The sequence below is a fragment of the Dasypus novemcinctus genome, chromosome 17 (genome assembly GCF_030445035.2).
Source record: "Dasypus novemcinctus isolate mDasNov1 chromosome 17, mDasNov1.1.hap2, whole genome shotgun sequence".
Classification (NCBI taxonomy): Eukaryota; Metazoa; Chordata; class Mammalia; order Cingulata; family Dasypodidae; genus Dasypus; species Dasypus novemcinctus.
In genome coordinates, this window is record NC_080689.1 from 20,692,098 (window position 1) to 20,717,546 (window position 25,449).

At 43.7% G+C, this 25,449-nt stretch overlaps 1 protein-coding gene across 8 annotated transcripts in view; it reads left to right on the forward strand.

Annotated features, from left to right (window-relative positions):
- Positions 1 to 17,621, forward strand: part of LTBP1 (latent transforming growth factor beta binding protein 1) — a 410,312-nt gene extending 392,691 nt beyond the window's left edge. For all 8 annotated transcript variants that reach the window (XM_058278378.2, XM_058278382.2, XM_058278380.2 and 5 more), the window contains 3 exons: positions 11,419 to 11,541; positions 15,468 to 15,617; positions 16,595 to 17,621. In XM_058278378.2, coding sequence (XP_058134361.1) covers positions 11,419 to 11,541; positions 15,468 to 15,617; positions 16,595 to 16,776 — 455 coding nt within the window. In that variant the 3' untranslated portion in view covers positions 16,777 to 17,621. The remainder of the gene's footprint in view (positions 1 to 11,418; positions 11,542 to 15,467; positions 15,618 to 16,594) is intronic.
- Positions 17,622 to 25,449: the final 7,828 nt, after the last annotated feature.

A 25,449-nucleotide genomic window follows, 5' to 3' on the forward strand; every position in this document is an offset into this window, starting at 1 on the left:
GAAGAGAAAAGGCAAGGAGAGGAACATAACTGCAAATTCAGAAGAAGGAAGCATTTCCAAAGAGAGAAAGTAAACTAAAATTTACTTTTGGAAAGCTCATTTAAAGGAAACAGTTGCATCTGGTGCCTTTGTGAGCCTCCACCACCATCGTACGCAAACATGCACAGGTAAGGGCTTTCCTTGCCAGTTTGCAGCTCAGTGTTCCCAGTACACCATTCCCTCCACTTCCCAGGCACCTGCTGGAGAATGGCAGGGCAGGTTGGGATACTTAACACTTAAGCCTGGCTCCTAGCTGGACAGGACTTCTGCTGGTAGGTCAGCACCTTTTTTGGCAAACTGAAAAGGCTGTATTAGACATCTGAAGGGTTAAATAACAGGAATGAATGATAGAGAAGCCAGGTTCAAAAAGGAAGGACAGTGACTCAGAGGAAGAGTATTACAAAGGATGCTACCATGTGGGTTTGGCAGGTGTGATAAAAAAGAAAGCAATCAGCCAACAGGTCACATTTCAGGTTACAATCATCATCATCATCGATCGCTGATGTAAAACATACTAGAAGAAAAGTAAATATAGTTTTCGTTTGCCTCAGAGCAAGAGTAGTTTCAAAGAACAAAAACCTGATAAAGGGGACAGCTTTCTCCTCCATTTCTTGCTAAACTGCTGAAGATAGGGCTCTAGATGAGTATCCTGGAATAAGCTATAGTTCCCAAACCCCAATTCTCTGGAACATGTGAGTCACTGAGCTGTTGGAATGCCAGCTAGGAGGACCAGCAGTTGCCAGGCTAAAAACTATAGCTCGAACTCCCTATCCTGAGAAGTGGAAGCTGTGGTCTCAATATCCTAAACAATTGTTGAACAATTAAATCGGAGAGTTTGCTTAACAGAGATTTTAGTTTTACACAGGGCTTGGACTTCTAGGTGTTGGTTTTATTCAGTGCTTAGTTTACTGAGGTATACTGCATTTAAATAATAAAGTATTTGGCTACATTATGATATATAAAGTATTGTGAATAGAAAATAAATTTCATTATGATTATAATCTAACCTGTTGTCCAGTTAGAATCTAACTGGAGCCAAAATAGAGAAATTAAGGAATGTATGTAAAATAAACAATCTGATCACTACGGAGCAGCAGCCTTATTTTTAATGGGTGATCTAATTTATTTCAAAAAATATGAGTCATAGCAGTCTTTTTAACTAATCTCCCATGAAATCAGAGATTTTGAATAGGCATTGAATTTTCTAAAATGCCCTTTTAGTATTATCTTGTACTAGAGGATTTTCTGTTCAGTGAAGATTTTATTTTTACATCTTTTAAATGAAAGTTACTCCTGTTATTTTTTTTTTCCTCTTCGGTGATGGGACTAGTTAAAGTGTACTCTAAGAAGAATGAACTGTGATGAGTGGGACTATGAGAAAATCACTTTGCATAGTTGTTTAAAAGCCTGTTCTTTGTTTGAAATTTTAAATTTGAATGTAGTATTTATTCCCTCTTCTTAACTGTTCTTATAACATAACTATTGGTAGAACAAACCTGCTGGCTGCCCAGTCCTCTTAAATGTAGACCTGGCAGAGAGGAGTGAGGGAAAGTTTATCCCCTCTCCCCTCACGGAGCAGGCGTGGTGGCCTTAATGACAGCGAGAAAAGAGACTAGAAAGTGCCTAGAAAACAACCAGTCTCTTGTCTGCGTTTGCACCAACCTGTTTGTGCCAACCTGGCAGAGTGGAAGTTAGGGAGGTAATTGTTTTGCTCAGCATGAGTAGTCAGTACTTTAAGAAAGAAGGAAATCACCACAGATTAGGTCACTGGGAGGCTCTGGCACTCAGTCATCCCTTCTTTATGCTTCTGAACTTCAAATCTCAATAGCAGGCAGAGCTCTTGTGAACAGTTGTCCGGGTTGTGCACTGCTCAGCCCTGTGGGGTACCACACGTGGTAATCTATTAGCCCTGCCAAGGATAACCTAAGAAATCATTGCCAGAAGTAAGATCTGCTGGGACTGGATCTGAGTATGAACAGATCAGGAAGGGGGGGTGGGCGGTAAGAACAGGAGGGCCCTCTTGACTTAAGGTAAATAGCAGTATATGAAGAGATCTTAAAACAGCGTTGGGTCTTACAATAGTTCCCATTTTTTTGTTTTTTGTTTCTTCGATTTTATTTATTTTTTTGCTTTGCAGTGATGTCTCATTTCCTGTGATTGAATGGAATACATTCATGAATAATATTGACTGCGTTGAGTGTTATTTTTTATATTACATTAGTTACCTATAATTTGCTTTTTAAATGATGGTAATGGATAGAGAAGTATGTCTTTATTATTTTGAAACCTTGAAATCTACACTTCTAAATATTAATCAGTAGATTTTTAAACAATATCAATACTGTATTTTTTGCCCCAAAACTTTAAAAAAAAGTACGGTTAAAAAGTTGTTTTTCACGAGTCTGGAAAACAGATGGGTTAACTAGTTGTTCTTATAAATTACTGTCTGTGGAACACAATCCTTTATATATCAACATCACAGTGGATTTCTGGTCTGATCCATGACCTTGGTTATTTTGGTGACATTCAGAAGAACTGAATATTTGATTAATAATTTTGGCCTAGAGACTTTCCCTCAGTAGCACACAGTAAGAACTCGTTGCAGCTAATTATTGGGCTGAATTTTTCCTTTTTGTATTTTCTTAGGAGAGCTCCTGGTTTTATGGAATGTAAAACAATGGGAACAAGACAGCTTTTACGTTTTTTTGTCTTGAGGGTTAAATACTATAGTATTGATACTTGAAGGATTAAATATAAGTGGACGACTTAAAGGATATAATGAAAGCTGCTCGAGAACTCTGGTTGAGAGATTTGCTTAAGTTTGAAGTGACACATGGGATAAAAGATCATAGGAAATAGCATTGCTAAATTTCTCAGAGAATCAGACTCGTTCTTGTCTAAGGTAGAAAGGTACGAAGATGTGTTTCGGTTCGCTATTGATCCTACACAGTCATCTGTGAAGAGGTGGGTCCCAAGTGAGAAGAAGCCCACAGAAGAAGGGAATAAAGGTGAAGACTCAAGATGCAGTGAACTTGGGAAAGAAGAAGTGGAGGGAGGACAGAGGGTCAGATGAAGGCGTGGCCACAGTGGCTGCAGCTGGCTGCTGCTGCTGTTGCTACCTTGCAGTGGATGCCACTTCCCTGGATATTCCTTCCAGTAATAGCCCAAAAGAGAACACATTATCTGCTAGATTTTTTTACACATTTTTGTAAAATGATTTTGTACATGTAGTATCCTACATGAATGAATAGTTTACAAATTATGTATTAACTAATAATACATATGAAGTACCTCTGTAGTAAAATAGGAAAAAAATTTGGGTGTTCAACTCTTGTATTTTATTTATTGTTTTATTTTGTTTTTTTAAATAAATTTTTTATTGAAGTATAAAAAAAAAAGTTGTTTTTATAAAGAGAAAACTTTACATTTTGAGAATTTATCTGACTTGACTTTTGGAACAATGGTAAATTTCTCCAGACCTCAGTTTCCTCAGAATGGGAATGTTAGACTACCCTTGTTTACAGGTTGCCAAATCCAGGATTTTCAGTCATTCTGAAAACATCTAGGTAAGCGTTACCTAAGAAACCATCACCATCTAGTGGTTATTATCTCGGATTGCAATTTCTAGTCTGGACAAATTGTCCTCCCAAGATTGTTGCAGCCTAATAGTAAAACTGTTTTCTCTTTAGAGACACAGAGAGTAGAATCATAGAATATTTAATAAAAATGTTTTCTATTCAAATCATAGACTAGGTAAGCTAGAAAGGCCTGTAGAGATCAACCTGTCTTGCTCTCTTGTTTTACCAATCAAAAATAGGAAGGTTAGGTGAATTCTAGAATTCACATATAAAAAACACAGTTTCTCTTTATTTTATTTTATTTTTTTAAAGATTTATTTTTTATTTATTTAATTCCCCTCCCCTCCCCCGGTTGTCTGTTTTGTGTGTCTTTTTGCTGCGTCTTGTTTCTTTGTCTGCTTCTGTTGTCGTCAGCGGCACGGGAAGTGTGGGCAGCACCATTCCTCGGCAGGCTGCTCCCTCCTTTGCGCTGGGCGACTCTCCTTACGGGCGCACTCCTTGCGCGTGGGGCTCCCCTACGCGGGGGACACCCCTGCGTGGCAGGGCACTCCTTGCGCACATCAGCACTGCGCATGGGCCAGCTCCACACGGGTCAAGGAGGCCCGGGGTTTGAACCATGGACCTCCCATGTGGTAGGCGGGTGCCCTAACCACTGGGCCAAAGTCCGTTTCCAGTTTCTCTTTATTTTTAAGCCCATACTTATCTCCTAGTTTTAAGATAATTCTGAATTGATTAATGCAAAAAATAAAAATACAGAAAACAAAATGTGTCTTAAATATAAAGCTTATTTTTCCTAATTGTTGATTTCTCAGATTGCCACTTTGGGGTTACTTAATGAGCAAGAAAGGGAAATGAAATGGTCTCTGACCTTGTAGTTGAAAAACTATAAATCAGGTGGATCGGTTTAGAAAATTAACATGTTGAACTTTCCTCCTGTTTGCCTCTCTGTTTGTTGTTTGTCTTGTATTACTCAGTCTTGTGTCTTATCAACTATTAGTGGTTACCTCACTCCTAATTTCCTCTGAGATGGGCTGAATGCAAGACTTGATGACGTATTTCCAAAGCCCAAGATACTTAGAATTGGGAGGAACCTTTCACGCAATCCCTAATAAGTAACCCATACGTTAGCACAAGCGTTTTGTGTGTGGCATAATTTAATATTATTACAAGTGTATAAATTTCAAATCCAAGTTTTAGAACGCAAAGGGACCCTCCTTTTTTTGGCACTCATACCCAACAAATCTCTTTCTTCAATTAGAGTCTGGCTGAATCAACAGCAATCTGACAGAAAACGCTGGAGAGCCCGAGCTTTGCCGGGTAACATTAGGTGAAGGTTGGGGGTGGGAGAGCCTGATTGGTCTATGGCCCTTGGGTTTTCTTAGAGCATTGACATTTACAGGAGTCCCGCAGAATGTAAACCCTGCCAAGACTTTAGACTTCATTACTTCCCTGCCCTCGACAAGTACAAGTTAATTGAACATTAAGCAATTTGATCTCTTTCACCTAATAAATCGAGCAAATTCAATAAGCATAAATCCTGCTAATGGCAGAGCTGACCCTGGTGGAGCTGAGCTCATCAGCATTCATGGTTATTATTCTCCCCTCCCTGGAATTTTAGGCGCAGCGCTTTAAGGCTGAACAAAGTATTTACCTGATGCTCCCGGGCTAGGGAATACATTTAATAATTTTCTTTTCGGGGTTTCAGATGGGGCAGCTGTGGAGTAGAAAAACCATGATTTGTAGACAGAACCACCCAGATTCAAATCCCTCACCTAACCCAGGGCAAGTTAGCTGTAAACCAGTTAGATCATAGGGTTCTGAGGCTTACATGACACGATGTATGTAAAAAGTATGCAGTGCCTGGCACAGGGGAGTTGGACGGTACCTGTTAGCTCTTGTGAACTGCTCGAAACTGTTCTTCATTTAGTCTGGCAGGGACCTATAGTGGCCAGCACTGGCATGGTACTTCAGTTTCCCTGATGTTCTCTCATCCAGTATAGAGGCCGATGATCCTCTCTGAATTACCTTCCCCACTCCTTTGCTAGTTGCCCTCCTTCCTGCACACCTTTGCCTCCAAGGTCATGCCTTACCCAGGTATCCCAGGCAGATGAGTCATTCCCCTCTTCTGTGGTCTCTATAATTGGTTGCACTTGTCACAGTATCCTGCCATTATGTCCTTGCTCCCTCCTGACCATCCTGCCCATAGATTCTCAGGCTCTGGTTGAGTCAGTCAGCCACAGAATGAAACAATGAGTGAATCACTTTTAATCCCGCGAAGGCAGAGTATCACCTCCTGTTCAATATCTAAAGAAACTGTGGCTCAGAGAAAAGTGTCTCGTCCATGGAACTTGGAAGTATAGAAGCCAAGACGAAAACCCAAGATTTCTACTCCAGGTCCTTTCTCTTTTTACTTTATCAATTTTTTCTCATAAATTAGCCAGTTTTATTGTCTGGGAAGCAGAGTTATTGCCTCTTTACCAGGAGCTTAGGTGAGAATACATCCTCTAAGATAAAGAGCGTGAGGAGGGACAGGCACCCAAACGGACACCTAATTCCACAGCATTGTGCAAATACCCTTTCTTCCATATTCTTTATTCTATCATCAGTCCAGGGTGGAATGTTCTGTAGACGGCCAGCATCTTTCTCATTTCATAGCCTTTGCTAATGTCAAGTTTCTTTTTTTAAGCGCCTATCGTAACACCAGGTCAGCAGGCTTTGCAGGTGAATGTTCACTCCGCTCTCCCTGTCGCTGTTTTCATTTCCTGGTGTGTGTGTGTTTCCTCAAAACCGTCAATTAACAATACATGCATAAATCTGTAAGACATCTGGTTTAGAAATTTGAGCAAAGGGCAGACCCATTTTTCTTGGTGCCTGAGTATTGGTCCTTGTATCTCCTCTTTTGAAAATGATACAATTCAAACATGAGAGCACTGAATGTTCAGCCTTGATGTGCAGCAAACAAAATACAGACTCTTTGTCGTTTCTAAAAGCAGCTGAATTTAATCTGCATCAACCAGAACTAAACCTTCACTTCCTAGTTGCCTCACATGCCGGAGTGGCATCATGACATGCGACTGTCCAGAGCAGCCCTGCCGTCAAGAATGGGGGTTTTCCAGCAGCATGTAGTAATGTGCTTCCCCGCAGCCGGGGACCCCAGACCCTCTGGCTCCAGGGGGTAACTTTTAAACTTATTTTTTGATTTAAGATGAAAATCAAAGCACCATCTGTCATATGAATGTGCCTTGCCAGTGAAACGAGGGTGATCAGTGGCCTGGGCTTTGTTTACCACTAAGAATGTCCTCCCACCCCCACCCCAGCATAGCTTGCATTGCTTTGATCAAGAGCGCTCAGCATTTGTGCTTGGGAGGTGGAGAATCCAATGGGGAAAAACAGCTCTGAGGTGTGGGTATCTCCATTTCCTATTTGTTTAACATTCCTGTTTGGCTGGGCCAGGACAGACCCATTGTATGGAGTCTCAGAAATGGTATCTGTCTCCATAGTCTTCCTCCTGGGACTAGCCATGTAACTGTGGGAAGCAAATCTGTTCCCAGGCACCAAGCCCAAACAGCTAGGTGCTTAGTTGTTGATATGCAGAAACAAAGGGTTGCTTTCTTTTTGTTTTATTTTATTCCTCCCCCCCCCCCCCATTGTCTGCTCTCTGTGTCCATTCACTGTGTTCTTCTGTGTCCACTTGGATTCTTGTCAGCGGCACTGGGAATCTGTGTTTCTTTTTGTTGCGTCATCTTGCTGCGTCAGCTCTCCATGCGTGTGGCGCCGTTCCTGGGCAGTCTGCGCTTTTTGCTCGCGGGCCGGCTCTCCTTACGGGGTGCACTCCTTTGTGCATGGGGCTCCCCTACGTGGAGGACACCCCTGCGTGGCACGGCACTCCTTGCGCACATCAGCACTGCTCATGGGCCAGTTCATAACACGGGTCAGGAGGCCCTGGGTTTGAATCGTGCACCTCCCACGTGGTTGGTGGATGCCCTATCAGTTGAGCCAAATCTGCTTCCCAAGGGTCCATTTCAAGATTGAAAAATTCCGTCTAGGGACAGAAAAATATGCATCCATGCCCATGCATTGAGCCCGATGAGGCGGTACCGAAGAGAGATTCATGAGCTCTCGTGGGAAGCTGTGGGAGTTGAGGGACCGGCTTTTCTGGGTGCTGTACCCTCAGCCAGCACAACTTGCTGCCCTACCCCTACCCCAGGTGGACCTCAGAACTGACCCAGCCCTAGGGGTGGCACAGGCCAAGACCTCCAGCTGCAAGGGTCTCTGGCCGTGGCCAGGGTTCTGTAGACCCAGCACGTGCTGCCTCAGGACTCATTAGATTGCTGTGATAGTCTAGTTGCTGCCCTTGAAGATGGTGAAATGCCAGAAAACTTTGACTTTCCACCTCTGTAAACCTTTTCTCTACTTAAAACGTTTCTAATCAATCGAGGTATAGACTAAGAATTGTTGGTCATCAGTTTTTTCCTATACCTTGAATCCTGTTGGTTTTCTGTTAAAATGTGCTGTTGTTCATACTTTATCACTGTCTAAGTAATTGGATTTGCCAAGGCAACCAACAGTTTTGTGCTTTGTTGTTTGAGATCAATTCCATGACGGTTTCTTTGTTTACTGAGCTAGAATTTTCCTCCATCTATGTAAAAATTCCAAATAGTCTGGAAACAAAATCTAAAAACTCCTGCAGACTACTCTCTCATTGTTCTTAGTTTACTACCCAATTCTTTGCCCGTTGATAACTGCCTTTCTGTTTTACCACTAAAATTTCTGTCGAGCACTCATTCTAATTCTGTCTTTGAAAATCCTCATTCATTTTCAGATGTTCAATAGGAACTCAGGTGTCACTTTTCAGAAAAGAACTGTAACCTCTATTTGCATAGCGTTTCACAGTTTATGAACAATTCTACAACATTATCTGTTTTTACTTTTCAATAACAGAAGTAGACAAAACGGGAGTTACCATCCCTGCGTGACAGATGTGGAAACTGAGGCTTGCGCAAGCTTGCTAAGCAGAAAGGGCGCAGCGCAGTCTGGACTTGAGACCAATCTTCCACCTCGGACGCCCACGTCCTTCCCAGTGCCCCACGTGCACTTCACCTTGACCCCAGTCAGGAGTCAGAGCAGATGTGCACGACGGGGGACAGGGATGGATTAGAACAGACCCATCCGTGCTCCCCCCAAAATAACTCAAAATTCATGTCCTGGTGATGACAGGGCTGTAGCACCTCCTCAAATACAAAAGAGAGTACATTTAATGCTGAAATGATGTTTTGATCATTGATCAAAGGTGCCTCGAAGTTTGGAATGCTCATATTTGGAGAAAGTGAAGCAACAAACAACAGTAAGTTCTAGAATTTACGAGAAAAACATATGGCAGGGGAAGAAAACACGGGAGATCCCAAAGTTGGCGCCCTCCCGTGACTCTCCTCTGCCCGCTTCCACCAGCCTGGGCAAGTCAGAAGCCTTCTTGAGAAACTGCTGGAGAGTCCCCAAGCATAGCTCACAGTTCCCTTTCCTGATGCCTTCAGGCAGCTTTCTTTTTTTTTTCCTCTCTCTGTTAATTCAGAATATCTTCCTGTAAAATAAGTCCTGCTCATCTGCTCAGTTTCAGTTCAAATGCCACCTCTTCCGTGAAGCTGTTCCTAAGCTTTGCACAGGAGCAGGACTCACTTCTCTGCCCTCTCCTCACTCTCGGTTCTAACCTTTTGCAATGCTGGGTGGTGAGAGCTTGGAGGGTAGAGGCCACGTCATTTCTTTTGTGGCGGAGGCTTGGTCTGGGGGAGAGCCTGGGCTGGAGGCCAGGCCTGACGGTGGCGGGCCCCGAGTCCTCGCCTCTCCAGGGGGCTTCCCTCACAGCCAGGGTCCCAGGGGAGCAGGCACGGCCTTCTCTGGAGCTGGCTTCACAATGCACGTGTGTGAATTTATTTTTATCCACCCTTGATCAAAGCTGTTGCTGGGATAGAAAATATTGAACACTCTCCCTTTCAGATGTACAACAAATGTACGTAAAAAGTCATGAGAGAAAAAGGATCTCAGTTCTTGAAACTTGTAAACATTTTAGCGATCTCTGCTCTCTTAGGGAAATCCGTAGCTTTTTTTTGAGCCCTAAGCCAAACTGACAACCATTTGTGCTCTTTCTTTGAAGTGGTATTTTTTTAAGCCAAGGATCTTTTTCTAGGTTCTGCTGTTTCCTTAAGGAGATTAATAGTTCTCACAGAGCGGTTTTGTACAGAAACGCTGCTGGGGTCAGGGGTAGTTCTGGGGTCTGTGCTTTGTTTCAATGATGCTTCTGCACAAAGAGAATTTCAGGAAGGGGAGCCCAGAATTTTCCTCTATCCAAGGAGGTACTTTTCAGGCCTTGTACCTACTTCATGCAGTTTTAGGAAAGAAAGTGTGTGCATACACACACACACACACACACACACACTCCTTACCCTCAGTCCTCAGGTAATTTCCGTGGGATGGCAGAGGAGTGGGAATGTAAGAAAGCCTTGAGAGTGTGTGCTGTTGCCTCAGTGCTTTTCTTTAGGTTTGTATGTCACGAAAGGAAACAAAATAGGGGGAAACTCCCCTGATCCGCCATCTAGGCAAGTGTGGCTGTTGCCTGTGTGGCCGCCCTGTGCAGGTCCTCTGGTTTGCTGGTCTCCTCGGCTTGCAGTCCTGGCAGAGCTGTTGAGGTCTGGGGAGCCCCAGAATTCTCACCAGCTGCTAGCTAACTCGGGGGCAGAAGCATTTCGGCACCGTTGGCAGTTGGAACATAAAGCTATCCTTTCCCACGCTTTCCCCTCTAGACCTTCGGAATGTCCCTGCTCGTGAATGCGGGAAGAGCCTGAGACCATGAAGGACACTGAAAGCTCAGTCATCCCAAATGGAGACCCAACGTCCTGTGGGCAGGGTGGGCTTTTCCAGGTCAGGGGGCCACAGGCTGACCAAATTGGAATAGGAATGGAACCTCCAGAAGTGCTAAGTGCACCTGAGTCTGGCTGGGGTGCAGAGGGGATGAGGATGGTGGTTCGGAAGGAGCCGCCCTAGTTGTAGGCAATACAAAATGCGAATGGTTAAGGGCGTGCACTCTGGAGCCTTGTGACAGAGCTCCGATCTGCCCTGCCATACACCAGCTGTCGTTTAGCCTCGCTGTGCTTCTGTTTCCTCCTCCGTAAAATGGGGATGGTAACAGTATCTCCTTGTAGAGTGTCATGAGTCCTTCAGTGAATTAATGTGTGGTACAGAGCAACATTGGATGATGGTTAGCTGTTATTCTTTTTCCTGCCACTACCCCCCTGTTTTCATGCCTCTGATGATCGTTTGCCACGTGCTCCTAAGGACTGGGTCTTACAGGGTTAGAGGGTAAGTATTCTAGAGTCATAATAGTAGCCGCTAAATTCATGCAGGGCAACTGGCAGCATCCTCACTTGGTGGTTATCTCTTTATTTATTTGCCAGAGACACATTTTTCCTGTTTCTAGTGAGTGAAAAAGTAGCTATCTGCAAGAGCTGGCCACCCCTTTACAATGGTTTTGGTGATAACACTGGACGGGTTTAGCTGGTCCCTTTCTTCCACAGGCCTCATGTGCTCTTGGGTGCCTCATGTTTTAATTTTGTTTTGTTTTTTTCAGTTCTGGGACGTGTCCTGCCACCTGTTCAGCTCCTGTCTTCGGTCTTTCATTTAGACTCTTCATGATGCTCTAGAGCATTCACTGTGCGCGGTGGGGCCATCATCGCACTGGGAGCTTCCCAGCTGTGCGGCTGGGGGTGAGCAAAGTGGTGGCGACTCCTGATGCTTGTCATCTCCTTCCTAGATGACTTTGCCCAGCTGTGTAACATTCCCGTTTCGGGACGCCGGCAGCCATATGGACGGGACGCGCTGGTTGACTTCAGTGAGCAGTACACTCCGGAAGCTGATCCCTACTTCATTCAGGACCGTAAGCAAGATGTTTCAGTTACTTTAAAACTAAATTGCGATTATCGGTTTGTCAGTGTTCCCAAAATGTGGTCCCTGGGAGCCTGTTAGAAATACACATTTTCAGGCCCCCATTGCTCCCCCTAGACCCGCTGCATCAGGAAGTCTGGGGCAGCAACACCCAGCAATCTTCTTTTTTTTCCTTAAGATTTATTTTATTTCTCCCCATCCCTTCATTGTTTGCACTTGCTATGTCTGTTCATTGTGTGCTCAGCTTCCTTTTAGTAGGCACCAGGAACCAAACCCGGGATCTCCCATGTGTGAGGGAGGTACCTAATTGCCTGAGCCACCTCCACTCCCTGCTTTGTTGTCTCTCATTATGTTTTCCTCCTTGTGTCTCTTGTTGTGTCAGCTCGCTGTCTTGCCTGTCTTCTTTAGGAGGCACCAGGAACTGAACCCAGGACCTCCCATGAGATAGGTGGGAGCTCAATTGCTTGAACCACATCTTCTTCCACCAGCAATCTATTTTACAAGCCCTCTGGGTAATTCTTACTCACGCTCAAGTTTCAAAACCACTGGATTAGATTATTAGTCTTGCTAGCAGATACACTATTATGTTTATTCTCTTTAAAGAAAAGAAAATGATCTTACTGTTAAAATTTCCTTACACAGTAGGTGGTGGACTAGTCTGGGGACTCGAGTTTTCAATGCAACCTTGTTTTCTTGCAATCATTTTTCATACAATGAAATGATAAATTTTAATTGCTTGTAAATTGATCTTTACAAGCATATTAGAGTGGGAGAGTTCAAAAAAAAATGGCTTTCTTTAATTTTAGAATACACTCGTGAGCAGATTTATTAAGAAACATGTGCCAGCTTTTCCTGGATTCCTGAGCAGAGCTTTTGCGTGGGAGGTGGAGCGTGCATGTGCAAATCCTGCACTCCTTCAGAAAGTAAATGTCTTCTCATGCACGACCAGCGTGTCCTGAGCAAGAAAGCCAAAGGACACACGAGCTCAGTGTTTCTATGGGGAAAACCAGAGCTTTCAAACACAGAATCATTATTTGAAGTCTGAAAAATGGGAGCGTATGAAATGAGATATTAACAGGCAACAGGTTGTCTCACTGCAAGAACAGGAGTAGGGAAAAGTAGATTCCAGGTGCCTTGTCTGCGTCTTACAGAGGGGCCCTCCTGACATGCGCAGCTCGCCACATTTTAAAGACAGGAAGCCCTGTAGACCAAGGAGTTGGGGGCTAGGACATTGGAGATGCTCCTGAGTTACAAAATCCAATGAAGCTTTCTTTTATTTCTTTGGATCCTGTCACCTGTGCACCAAGCAAACTAGCCAGGGATTGGTTTTTGAGGAGCAGCACAAAACCTTGGCCTTGCATTTGGTAGCTATGTAAATTCTACTGAGTAAGAAGAATTACTTTTTCCCCTTCTTCTTTCTTTCCCCTTTGCCTTTCCCATCTCCCCCTCCCTCCCTTCCTTTCTTCCTTTGGTATTTTGAATGATGAAGGCATTGGCCATCTGGAAGAATCAAGAATGATTTAAAATTTACATCTAAGCAGCCTTCTCTTCCTCCACCTACATTGATTGACACAGACCCCTTTAGCCCTCACCCGGGTCAGGAACATTGCCAGCTTCCAGAAGGCTCTTGGGCCTTCTCCCTGTTGCCCCCACCCCCCAAGAGTAGCCAGTGTCCTGACTTCTAACACCATAACACCATAGATCAAAACCACGATTTCTTTTCATTAACAAAGCATGAAATGTGCCTAAATACACTGACAGCCATAACTTCTCTGTCTATATTTTATGTATCAGTAAACATTTATTTTAAAAAAAAGAAGGGAAAGAGGGAGAAGTAGAAGTATTAGGCTGAAAGAAAGTTCACCTCTCCCCATAAACCCAGAAATACCAGGTTAGATCTATATATGCGACTCTGACACAACCCCGTGGCTCCTGTGTGTAGACTCGACCACATTATATAGTTCAGAGTCCAGGAATTATAATAGTGATATATTCTGGCTTATCCTTCTTTTTAATGCTTGACATTGCTTTAATTCCCTTTTTAAAAATTCACTAGAAATGTGAAGAAATAAACATGGTTTCACATCAGTTTACTATTTGCAGTATAGGAAGCTGAGATGCAGTTCCATGGCCTCTAGCTTTGCTTATGTAATGATCTTTAAATTTCTTACAAGTTATAGAGAGCTTGTAAGAAGGAACTTGACAGAACTTTTAAGAAAGAACTTTCCAGCTAGATTGCTGACCAGCAGCCAGGGCTTTCTGATGCTGCTGAAGAAAGAGTAACATAGAAGAGGAAGCTAACGTTTCTTATCTTATTGTTCTCCACCTCCTGCCTTCTGCTTAAGATCGCTGAGCCTAATGCTGGTGTTACCTGTAGGTGGAGCAGTATTTCTAAGCCTGGGAACTCCTAGAGCAGGGATTAGCACTGCCTTCTGAGATAATAAAACTTTTAGACTTTGTAGGCCATGTGGTGTCTGTTGCAGCGGCTCAGCTCTGCTTTGGTATCATGAAAGCTGCCATAGCCAATATGCCAACTAATGGGTGTGGCTGTATGCCAATAAAACTTTATTTACAAAAACATGCAGTGGTTGAATTGGGAGCAGGGGCTGTCATTTGCTGACCCCTGCCCTAGAGTCCTGAAGAAATATACTCAGGAATCTCCTTGATAGGTGTTGGGAGTTTCAAATAAATTTAATGTTTGAATTTCTGTACTGAGAAAAGAATTGCTAGTTATAAAGACAAAATTATTTTGCTGTGATACCTGGAATTTGAAAATATTTTCATAGATTGACTATTTCTTTACATCAGTATTTCTCAAACTGGCTTTGGACATCTGCTGAACTATACCTGATGGTCTGTAATATTCCCTCCTTTAAAAGGGCCCTACTGTGAATTACTTACTCAATTTTTAGAATCACTTCTGAATTAGACTTTATGGCCCAGCACAAGAAATGATATTTTGCTGCCCCCTGCAGTTCTGCTGGAGAATTACTTCAAAGGGCAGAAGTGCAGAGAGATCCAGCAGTATTTTAATTTTTTAAAGCTAATATATGGTGAGGTTGGGGAAGGAGGGGAACATTCAGCGGTGTGTTTGGGTCATCATGGATTTATATTTATAGATTTCCTTGCTAGAAAGAGAGCTAAACATTCTTGATGCCTGGTTAAATTGTTTTTCTATTTAATGACACTCTAGGAACTTCAACTCTGAATCGGTTTAAACATATCTAAACCACAGGAAAAAAAAAAAAAAAAAAGCCAAACAGCAGCCTTTTTGTTTCCTTAGAAAGACTTTTGGTTGTGTAAAGACAAATATGGTGTACTTTTCTCATTTATCAGGATGTTTTGAGTCCCCTTTTATTGCCTTTATACTTTGATCCCCTGAGAGCCCTTTCCGCAGACTCATTTCAAAGCCAGAGCAAACAAACAAACTTTACATCATAAGGCCAGGCTGGCTTTTCTCTGCTCTTGAGAACTCAATTGGAAAAGCACTGCCTCAGACGCCCATGCAGCCTCTTAATAAATGCCTACTGCACTCTGATTGGAAATTCCGCTGGCCAGAACTAAAGGGTGTTTTCTTTTCTTTGCCCTATTGAAAACTAAGGAAATTGGGAAGTTTCATGACAAAGGCCAAAATCTCTCCTTGCCTTTCCCACACAAGTTGTGTCATTTTAATTTAGAACATCAGCATTTCAGATGTGGACTCTATCTGTCCAACATGTATGTATGACATTTTAATATTTGTATTTTAGTGTTGTATACAGATATATTCAGTATAAATTTAATGCTAACCGTAAGGGGTCTGAAATATGTACGTATGATGAACCATAACTATAATAATCATATAGTTTTTTTCCCCAGCTGCATCTGAGCTGTAGGGGGTGGACATTTCCTAACTGGGCTCTGGTCCTTTCCTTCCAGGCTTCCTGAACAGCTTCGAGGAGTTGCAGGCTGAGGAATGCGGCATCCTCAATGGCTGTGAGAACGGCCGCTGTGTGAGGGTGCAGGAAGGTTACACCTGTGACTGCTTTGATGGGTATCACTTGGATATGGCCAAGATGACTTGTGTTGGTAAGAATGACATTTGTCCGTGAAAATTCTTTTCCTGAGACTCCCTGTGACCAGATCTCAATCCCCCGAGTTCATTTAAGATAGGGCTGGTACCTAAGAATTCATGCGGCGAGTAGGGGTGCAAGGCCAGGGTGTCCCTGGCGATTTTGGTGACTCCCTTAAATTTGGCTTCGGCTGTGCAGCAAGTGGTGATTTCCCTGAATGCTCAATGCAGACATAAGTGAGTGTATTGGTTTTGGATAAAATTCCCCCTAAAACTCTTTCACGTTGCCTCCCCTGGTATTTTTAAGAGAACGGTAAAGATACATTTGACCTTCTCCATGCCACTCAGCCTTGTCTTTCAGGGCCCGTTTGCGTCTATGCTAAAGGGCCCGGGACTTGAAGGATTTTTGTTTTTTTGTGTTTTTTTAAAGTTTTTCTTCTATTTTTTGGTGGCTTTCCAGCTCCATCCTAGAGCAGTCACTTTACCCACTTCGGTTTTGTTATTTTGGTCTGTGGGTGGGCCTGGAAAACAGGAAGCCTGGTTATTACAGGTGCTTCAGGAGAGTAGGGCCTGAAGTGTTCACCTTGCAAAGAAATCCAGGAATTTACTTGTGTGAGCTGGAGACACTGCTCAGAGGGCTCTCTGCTTACTTGTTGCATTCTTGACAAATCTGTTTTTGTACTGTCACTGAGTGAAGGAAATTTATATAGTTCCTCCAACTTGAGGCTTGACTGTAAAATGTCAAAAGCCAGTAAATAAAATGTTAGTTGTTAAATAACAGAAAAAGCAATTCTAGAGCCTCCCTGATAATCTACCATTTTAAGACTTTTTTGGCTTGCCTGTGATTAAAGCAGACAGTCATGGAGTGACTCTCCAGCTTACGGGGCAGGGGCAGGAACAGCAGGGTGGCTGGAGGCCTCAGGTGAGCCGTAGGTTCCATTTTCCCGCCGAGTGACAGTGAAGCTCACCATCCTGCATGCTTGGCCTGTTGCAGATGTGAACGAGTGTGAGGAGTTGAACACCCGGATGTCTCTCTGCAAGAACGCCAAGTGCATTAACACAGAAGGTTCCTACAAGTGTGTGTGTCTGCCAGGCTACGTACCTTCTGACAAGCCAAACTACTGCACTCCATTGAACACCACCTTGAATTTAGAAAAAGAGAGCGACCTGGAGTAAAAGAGGATCTACGTAACCTAAGCCCATATACTCTGCACTGTGTAAAGGGAAAGGGAGAAAGAAATGTATTATACTTGAGACATTGCACCTACCCAGAATGGCGGAAATGTGGAGCCAGCAGGGAGTTGAGCTTCTGTAGAAGAGAATGAGAGGATTTAGTGTGAGCCTGGCTGGCGTGACAGACCAAATGGACATTTCTCTGAAAAACCAGTATATATAGTCTGTTCATATGTAAAATTCAGTGGAAAAGAGATGGAACAGTGCTGTTATTTTAAACAGAAGGTTGTATTATTGTGTTGTTTTGGTTTTGTTTTGTTTTTTTTTTACTATTGCTTGGTCAAATTTGGCTTTTAAATAGGGTGGAAATATTTTATATAATTTTCATTTTTTTGGTTGTGCAGTTCCTTGGCTACTGTTTTGTTGTGTTTTTTTTTTTTTCCTTCAGAATTTTTTAATCTCAAGTGCAAAGTCTCTGATAAAATATTGTTAAACTGTATTATAAGTATTTGTTACACAGGGTTATGCTATTTCTGGTCTGGAACATTTTTAAAATTCTAATTGTCTGTCCTGTGGAGCAGGCAGTGATTTTGTGTTCCAAAAGTTTTATACACATGTGGAGAAAAGTACTTTATATTTACAGTGTATTGTCTGATTTCATTGTCCATTCTTAGCCAAGCTGCTAATTGGGTCCCTTTCCCACATTGAAATGGAAGAACTAACAAGCTTATATTAGTGTTGTAATGTGCAAAGTGAACCCAGCAAAAATTCTTTTAAAACTTGATGATCCCCAGTATATTCACCATTGTATGTTAAAACAAAATAAATCACCATTTTTTTTAGAAAAAGCTTTTGAAAGTGATTATCAATGCATACACATGCACAAATTGTCATGCCCCACCCCCACACCTTCACACCTTTTGTTTTTACCCAAGGGTCCTCTGCTAATGTGGAGTCTTTTACAAGTTAATCATTAAATTTGCTAGGCACATATCATAGGAGGAATGGATAATACCTTTCAAAGTCTTACTTAATAGACTTCCACAGTAATGTAATTGTCTCATAACTTAAACTGAATTTCAGAATCCATTTTCTACTTAAATGTTCCTAAGTTTTAAAAACAATTGAGGGAAGCGGATTTGGCCCAGTGGACAGGGCATCCGTCTACTACATGGGAGGTCCGTGGTTCAAACCCCGGGCCTCCTTGACCCATGTGATGAGCTGGCCCACACGCAGCGCTGATGCGCACAAGGAGTGCCGTGCCACACAGGGGTGTCCCCTGCATAGGGGAGCCCCACGTGCAAGGAGTGTGCCCCGTAAGGAGAACTGCCCAACGCAAAAAAAAGTACAGCCTGCCCAGGAGTGGCGCCGCACACATGGAGAGCTGACGCAACAAGATGATGCAACAAAAAGAGACACAGATTCTGGGTGCCGCTGACAAGAATACTGGCAGGCACAGAACACACAGCGAATGGACAGAGAGAGCAGACACCTGGGGCGGGGCACGGGGAAGGGGAGAGAAATTTTTAAAAAATAACATTTGAAATATTTATAGGCATTCCCAGCAGAAAATCTCTGCATGAACCACTTTCCGGACCGACCAGCTTTTTGTTTTTCCTCTCTCTGGTGGGCAGAGCAGTGACCCCTCAGGGAAGTCCACCTCCGAGGCCCTGGAAACCTGTGACTGCTACCTCTCTGAGCTAAAGGGAGTCAAGGTGGCAGGTTGAATTAAAGTTACTCATCCGCTGACCAGGAATCAGGGAGATTATCCAGATGAACCAGGTGGCCCATGTAACAACAGGATCCTAAAGTGGAGGAGGCAGGCAAAAGAGTAGCATCAGAGGGTGGTGTGACTTTGGAAGAAGTCAGGCTGATGTGATGTGTGAAGGACTCAACCCACCGCTGCTGGCTTTGAAGGTGGAGGAAGGAAGGGGCCACAAGTCAAAGAATGCCGGAAGCCTCTCGAAGTTGAAAAAAGCAAGGAAACGGATTCTTTCCTAGAGCTTCCAGAAACAACACAACCCCGCTGACCTTTATTTTAGCCCACTGAGGCCTGAGCCACCTTCTGCCCTAGGAGCCTTCTGTTGCTTGGAGTTGCCTGAGAATGAGCTGGCTCCAGCGTTGACACTCCTCCTCACTCTCAGCACATCAGGGAGCTCATTAGGTTTTCAGGCTGGATGGCTGGGAGGGGGGTAGTGCAAAGGAGACTCAGTGGAATCTAGATCTGTTCGCCCCAACCCTCTGAAGAGCATTAGGGAAGTCGGGGAAGGGCACTGTGGTTCTGCAAAAGCTGGGTGAAAAGAACCATTTTCCAGGCTGATTTCCGTATTAGTGCTGAGGAGTGTTACGTAGGAAAGGAAAGTGCTGCTTTACTGAATGCTCATCATCTGCCACAACCCTGAGGAGTAATAGCCTCATTTTATAGATCCTAGTATTGAAGCCAAGATGAGTTAAGTAAGTTGTCAGCACACAATCCTTTTTAAATAACAGCTTTAGTGAAATATTCACATAGCATAAAATCCAACCCTTTTTATAGTGTACACCAGTGGTTTTTAGTATAGTCAGAGTTTTGCAACCATCACTACTAATTTCAAAGTGAAAGAAACCCTATACTCACAGCAGTCACTCCCCATTCAACCCTCCCCCGGTCCTAGGAAAATGCTAATCATCTTTTATATTAATATCTTCATTGTGTTGGCTATTCTGAACATTTCATATAAATGGGACAATATAACGTGGCCTTTCGTGTCTGGCTTCTTTCACTTAGCATAGTGTTTTCAAAGTTCATCCATGTGTAGCATGTATTTGTGCTTCATTCCTTTGTACTACCATATAATCTGTTTTATGGATATGCTACAATTTGTTCAGTAATCAGTTGATGAATATAGTTAGCCTTGAGGTCTGGGTTTGAACATAGGTATGATGCCCACAGCATCATAAGCTGTCTAAACTTTGGGTTCAGTTTCTCTTTCAACTACTTCTCAGGTGCCATGCAAACTTGAACTCATTATTCCTTAAACCATATTCTCTGTACAGAATGCACAATGACATCAGCCCTTACTACTGCAGAGAACTATAGTGGGGGTCAAAATAAGATCATATAAAAAAGTTTTATAAACTAGGGTTTATTGTGCACAGTTAAGGAATGATTTTTTGACCTGTGCCAATAAACACTTAAAGTATTGACTTTTCTACATGCCCATTTCCATGTGACAAAGAACTGGTACAGCTTCCTTCTATTCTCTTTTCTTCTCAACTGCCTTCCTCCAAACCTAAAGCCTCCCCTGGAGACATTCTCATTTAAAGCCTCCATATCTCAGAATTGGAGACTCTACTCCAAGCCCAGTCATTGCAATAGTTTTCTGGAGCTGCAGTGGAGAATTCCAAACAAAGGATTTGGGAGGAACAGGTTAGAAATGTTGTATGTGGGAAGCGGACTTGGCCCAACGGATAGGGAGTCCTCCTACCGCATGGGAGGTCCACGGTTCAAACCCTGGACCTCCTTGACCCGTGGGGAGCTGGCCCATATGCGGTGCTGCTGCGTGCATGCCACGCAGGGGTGCCCCCACATAGGGGAGCCCCACGTGCAAGGAGTGCTCCCCGTAAGAAGAGCCACCTAGTGCAAAAGAAAGTGCAGCCTGCCCAAGAATGGCGCCGCACCCACGTAGAGCTGACACAACACGATGATGCAACCAAAAGAAACACAGAATTCCGGTGCTGCTGATAAGGATAGAAGCAATCACAGAAGAAACACACAGCGAATGGACACAGAGAGCAGACATTTTGGGGGGGGGGGGGAATAAATAAAACATAAACCTTGAAAAAATTTTTTTTCTGTTTTAAAAAAAAATGTTATATGTTAACTTGGGAGTCATCTAAACCTGAAGAAAAAAAAGGCATGGGATTTTGGAGGAAGAGTCAGGGTAAGTGTGTTGGAAGGGAGGTGGAGGAAGAGGTACTGATCAGAGAACAAAGTGCATCACCTTTTCAAGTAGGTTAAATGTCCTTTAAAACGTGCAGTTTAAAAGTTTCCAGTATTTGAGGTTTTTCTTGATTCCTTTCTTTAGAGAAAAATGGCCACATGGACCCATAATAACCTTGAGTGCATGTAAGGATTTCCTCTCTCACTCTGAATAGGTTCCTGAGACAGATGGGACTTCTAGAGGTGATGAAGTTTGAGAACCACTGCCAGAAAGGCCCCGGGAATCATGGGAATCTTTTCAGGCACATGCTCTTTCCAGTGCCCTTCGAGGCAAAGATACTGAGACAAGAGCATAGTTTAATTCTCTTTTTCCTATTTCCTTATTCTGTCCTTAACCAGCGTTTTCTCAGCCAGGCCTGGCTTTATCCCTCCAGATGGACTTAAAATGAATGCTGGCTTTCTGAGTGCTTCATTCAATAAGTGTTTTGTTTATTGAAGGTCTACCTAATTATTTTTCATGCATTTTCACATTTAATCATCATAATAACCCTGTAATTTAAGTATTCAGGGGTAGTGTTGGAGTTGGCTACTGCTTGCTCATAAGAGCTATGTGCATCTCTTCCCAACATAGGTTGGTGGCTAGAAATCAGCCATGTGGGAATATTTATATGATGGAAATTGGCTAAGGGAGAGCAGGTTGTTAAACATTTACCAACATACCAGTGAATCATCTTTTTTTCCTAAATGAGAGAAACAGGCTCATGAAATTGAGCTGCCCAAGATTATATGATATATATATAAGATATATATTTTAAACCAGGTCTTGTAACTCCAAAACCAGTTTTCTTTTGTCACAAGACTCTTGCGGTATACTTGAGTTTGTTTCAATCAGCTAGGGGCATCTAGAATCTAAATAGGAAGCAGAGACCATGCTTTGAAGTCACAGACTCAAGGACCCTCCTCTAGAGCCGGAAGGGCTCTAAGACTCAGGCAGTAGGACTGAGTTGGAGGAACGGGGGACGTCCTGACCGGATAACCACAAAGCTATACCTTTGAGGGCAGGCTAACTAGGATGCAAATCATACCTCTTCAGAGAACATCTAGGTGTCCTTGTCTCCTGTCTTTCTTAGAATAAGTGGCCAAACTGACCTGCAGGAATCCTCCTGAGAATTCATTCTTCCATCCCAAACAGGATCCCAAGGTGGCACCGGGGTCCCCCAGGAGTGAGGTCCTGGCAGCAGTGCAGGTGGCCTCAGTGGTTCAGTGGGAAGGGGCCAAAGCCTCATCTGGAACCCTCCAGACACACCCGGTGCAGGCGCATGGGGTCCAAGCTGCTTTTCCTAGAATACTCTTCTTCCTCGAGGCAGCCATTTTATAAGAGGGTCGAGCCTCAGGGGGAAGAAAAAAAGGAGCTTAAGGTAAAGCAACCAATACCTTCAGTCTCCTGCTCACTTTTCTTATGACTTCTTAATAAATTGCCTGTCAGGTGCAAGCACAAAATGACGAAGTAAGCAGCTTTACAAATCACTCCCTCCACTAGGAAAGTGAAAGCGCTGGGAAAAGACTCTAGATTTCCCTAGGTGGTGACCCTGGAATCAGAATGGACATTTCGAACAACGGCAGGCGTGTCTGAGGAAGCAAGAGCTGCCGGGAGTTCAGCTTCTGTCAGTGAACGTGGGAACCCGTGCCCTGTTCCAGAACAGCCGGCGCCGGCAGAGGGATGCTCCCCCTCTGCAAGGTGAGGTTGAGGGTCGAGGTGGGCCTGGGGGTCCCGAGGGACCAGCACAGAAGCTGGCCTCATTTTGTGTCCTCAGGGCAGCAGTGCTTCTGGCCTCTCACCAGCTCCCAGCCCCACGGAAAGAACCAGTGTTTTGGTTTTTGGTTTTGTTTTGCTTCTTGTTGTTGTTTGCTTCTGTGTGGGTGTTTCCTGGCCTGGCAGACCCCTGAAGGCACAGCACAGCCTCTGGCCTTGGTTGCAGCCTCTCTGCAGCAGGTGGCTTCTGCAGGCACCAGCCCCTCCCAGGACTTCAAGACGCAGTGCCCTTTTCACCAGTGAGTTGCTGCTTTCTCTCCTTGTGTTTAGTCTGGCGGCTCCTGAGGGCCCAGCACAGCAACTAGCCTTGGTTTCCCTCAGACGCAGCGTCTTCTGGCCCACCACGGCATCTACAGGGACATCAAGAGCCAATGCCCCTCTCTCTTTTTCTCGGATTTTTTTTTTCTTTCTCTATTTTATATTTTTGGGTCTGGCGGATGCCTGAAGGACGAGCAGAGGCTAGGTTTTGGCTTTGACAGCGGCAATGCCTGGCTTCACACCAACACATAACAAGATACCTGGAGGGGTGGTGGACTTCTTTTTTTTTTTCTTTTACCTTGTCTTTTTACGGGTGTGGGTGTGGGGTGTTTTGTCTTTAAGTATTTTCTTCATGTGGGGTTGGAATTTCATTTACCAATAAACTTGTGTGTTGTAGCCTACTCAGTAACTAAGGTCACTGATACCAATGTATTTCTCTTTAACCATGCGATTATATATTTTTCAGGGATAGTAGAATAATGTTGCATATCCAAGATACGTCCAGAAATACAATTTTCATTTGGACTCCCATATATAGTATACTGTATCTACAGAACCACTTAAAAATTGCTTTAAAGCAAGTGGAATGAAAACTACTTCAATTTTTCCCCCCAAATTTTCCCCTAAAATTTCCTCATAAAACTGGCATATCTGATGTGCCCGTGATACAATATATATTGACCTTTTATTGAACGGCTACTGTGTGCTTTACTCTTCACACCCTTAAGAATTAGATAAGTAGCGCTTCCACAGCATTCTCTGGAAGTCCAGGTCTGTCTGGGCCAGTCCCTGGGAACCATCTGTTCAGGCCGGTGGACAGAGCAATGCCGTGTGGTCTCCTGAGCCCTCACCCCACGTCTACAATGGAATACATACCTCCAGGGGAAAGGAAACAGATTTGGGTGGTGGTTGTTTTTAATGTCAATAAATGACATCACTGCCAATGATGACGGCTGACAAGCCAGTGGGTGGGCTTGGATTTATAGCACGGAAAGGTCAAACCTTGGTTAGCAGGTCAAGTCGTTAGCACTCAGAATGCTACATGTGCGTTTTAGATGAAGGAAACAGTAACACTCCTATGGCGTTGTGCAAACCGGACAGTGTTTGTCAAGCCTAAAAAGTGCACTTTATAAAACTGACCATGATGTGCTGGCCCATGTGTTTTTCTTTCATCCTAAATGTTGTGATAGCAATTTAAATTTTTCTCCCGTGGGTTGGTAAAGGTTCTTGTTTGTCTAAAATCAGTGAGTTGAGGTTTCTCAATGCCTCTTTTGTTTCCATGGGCCTTATAACTAAGTAAGTCAGTCGATCTAGAAGCCCACAGTTATAAAAGAGCCAATAAAAAAGGACGTGGAACTGCCCGGCAGGGACTGAGAAGTGAGTCGGTGAGGCACACTCTCCACAAGCGTGTGTGAGCAGCGCAGGTAGGGGTGATTCGGGCAGGGAACAAGGGCTTGAATGAGCCCGATTCTCCCACCTCGAGTTCGCTCTCCAAGTAAACTGTTTGCTTACGGAAGCTGTATCATCTTCAGGACCCCCGGAGACCAAGTGAAGTTATTACAGCTACTTTCAAATTCAAGAAAATGTAATACAGTTTTTTATGGCAAGACACCACTGCGGGCAATGAGGTTAAATGGGGGCACTTGGGGCTTGCTGTGGAAAATACAGAGAATGACTGATGGACTGTGATGTTTGAGGACTTTGAATCTTATTTGTCTCAGAGCACCGCCACTGGATGGCAGTAAAAATCCTCGGATTTCCCGCCAGTTACTTCTTTGAACTCATCAGCTAGCCCTTTTGCCCATTAACAAACCCCTTAAGTTTAGAGTTAACTTTTATCACCCTGTAACGTGATGTGCATAGGACATGTCGGGCCCAAGTTCAAAAGTCAAAAATGAAAACAAACAGGAAAGACAATTTTGTGTATTGTGGTCAAAACAGTATAAGGAAATTTGGATGAACACAAAAGTCAGGCAGCTTCCACGTTACATAAGAGTAATACTGAGTCACGATATAAATTTTAAAATCAGATCAGATCCAGAGAGATGAGATACTGATTATAGAAGGTCTTACGGGGATTTCAGACTTCCAAGTAGTGGGAACTATAAGGGCCCCAAAGGAAGGAGTTATCTTTTCACTGGCTGAGTCGATGAAAGGTTATACAATCCCCAGAGGGGAAATTCAAAAGAAGACTCACAGGCACTCAAAATTCCCATATGAAAAAATGAGGAAAGTTAAGATAATAATTGTAACACACTCTCTCTTTTTGGGAATTTTCCCAAAACCTGCTTTTCCTGCTTGGACTACTCATCTTTTTCTTCCCACCAATAACTCTTGACCTGACTCCGTCTGATGTCAGTTTAACCGTCACCTTTTCAAGGACACCGTGTTTGAAGCTCAGTTAGGCGCCTCGGCATACTTTTCGAAGCACTTTGCTCTCCCCCTCTCATTGCTCATCAGACTTCACTGAACTGACTGGTTAATGCCCACCTTCCCCCCAGTGCTGATGGTTCCCAACCCTGGCTGCGGCTCAGAACACTGAGGTCTGTCCCTGTCCCTTGAATCGGACCCCCTGGACAGGGGATGGGCGTGGTCCTCTTCTTTTCGTAACTTTTTATTTTGATACAAACTCAAACATACAGAAAAGTTGAGAGAGTATAAGCAACAACCCTACACCTTTTAC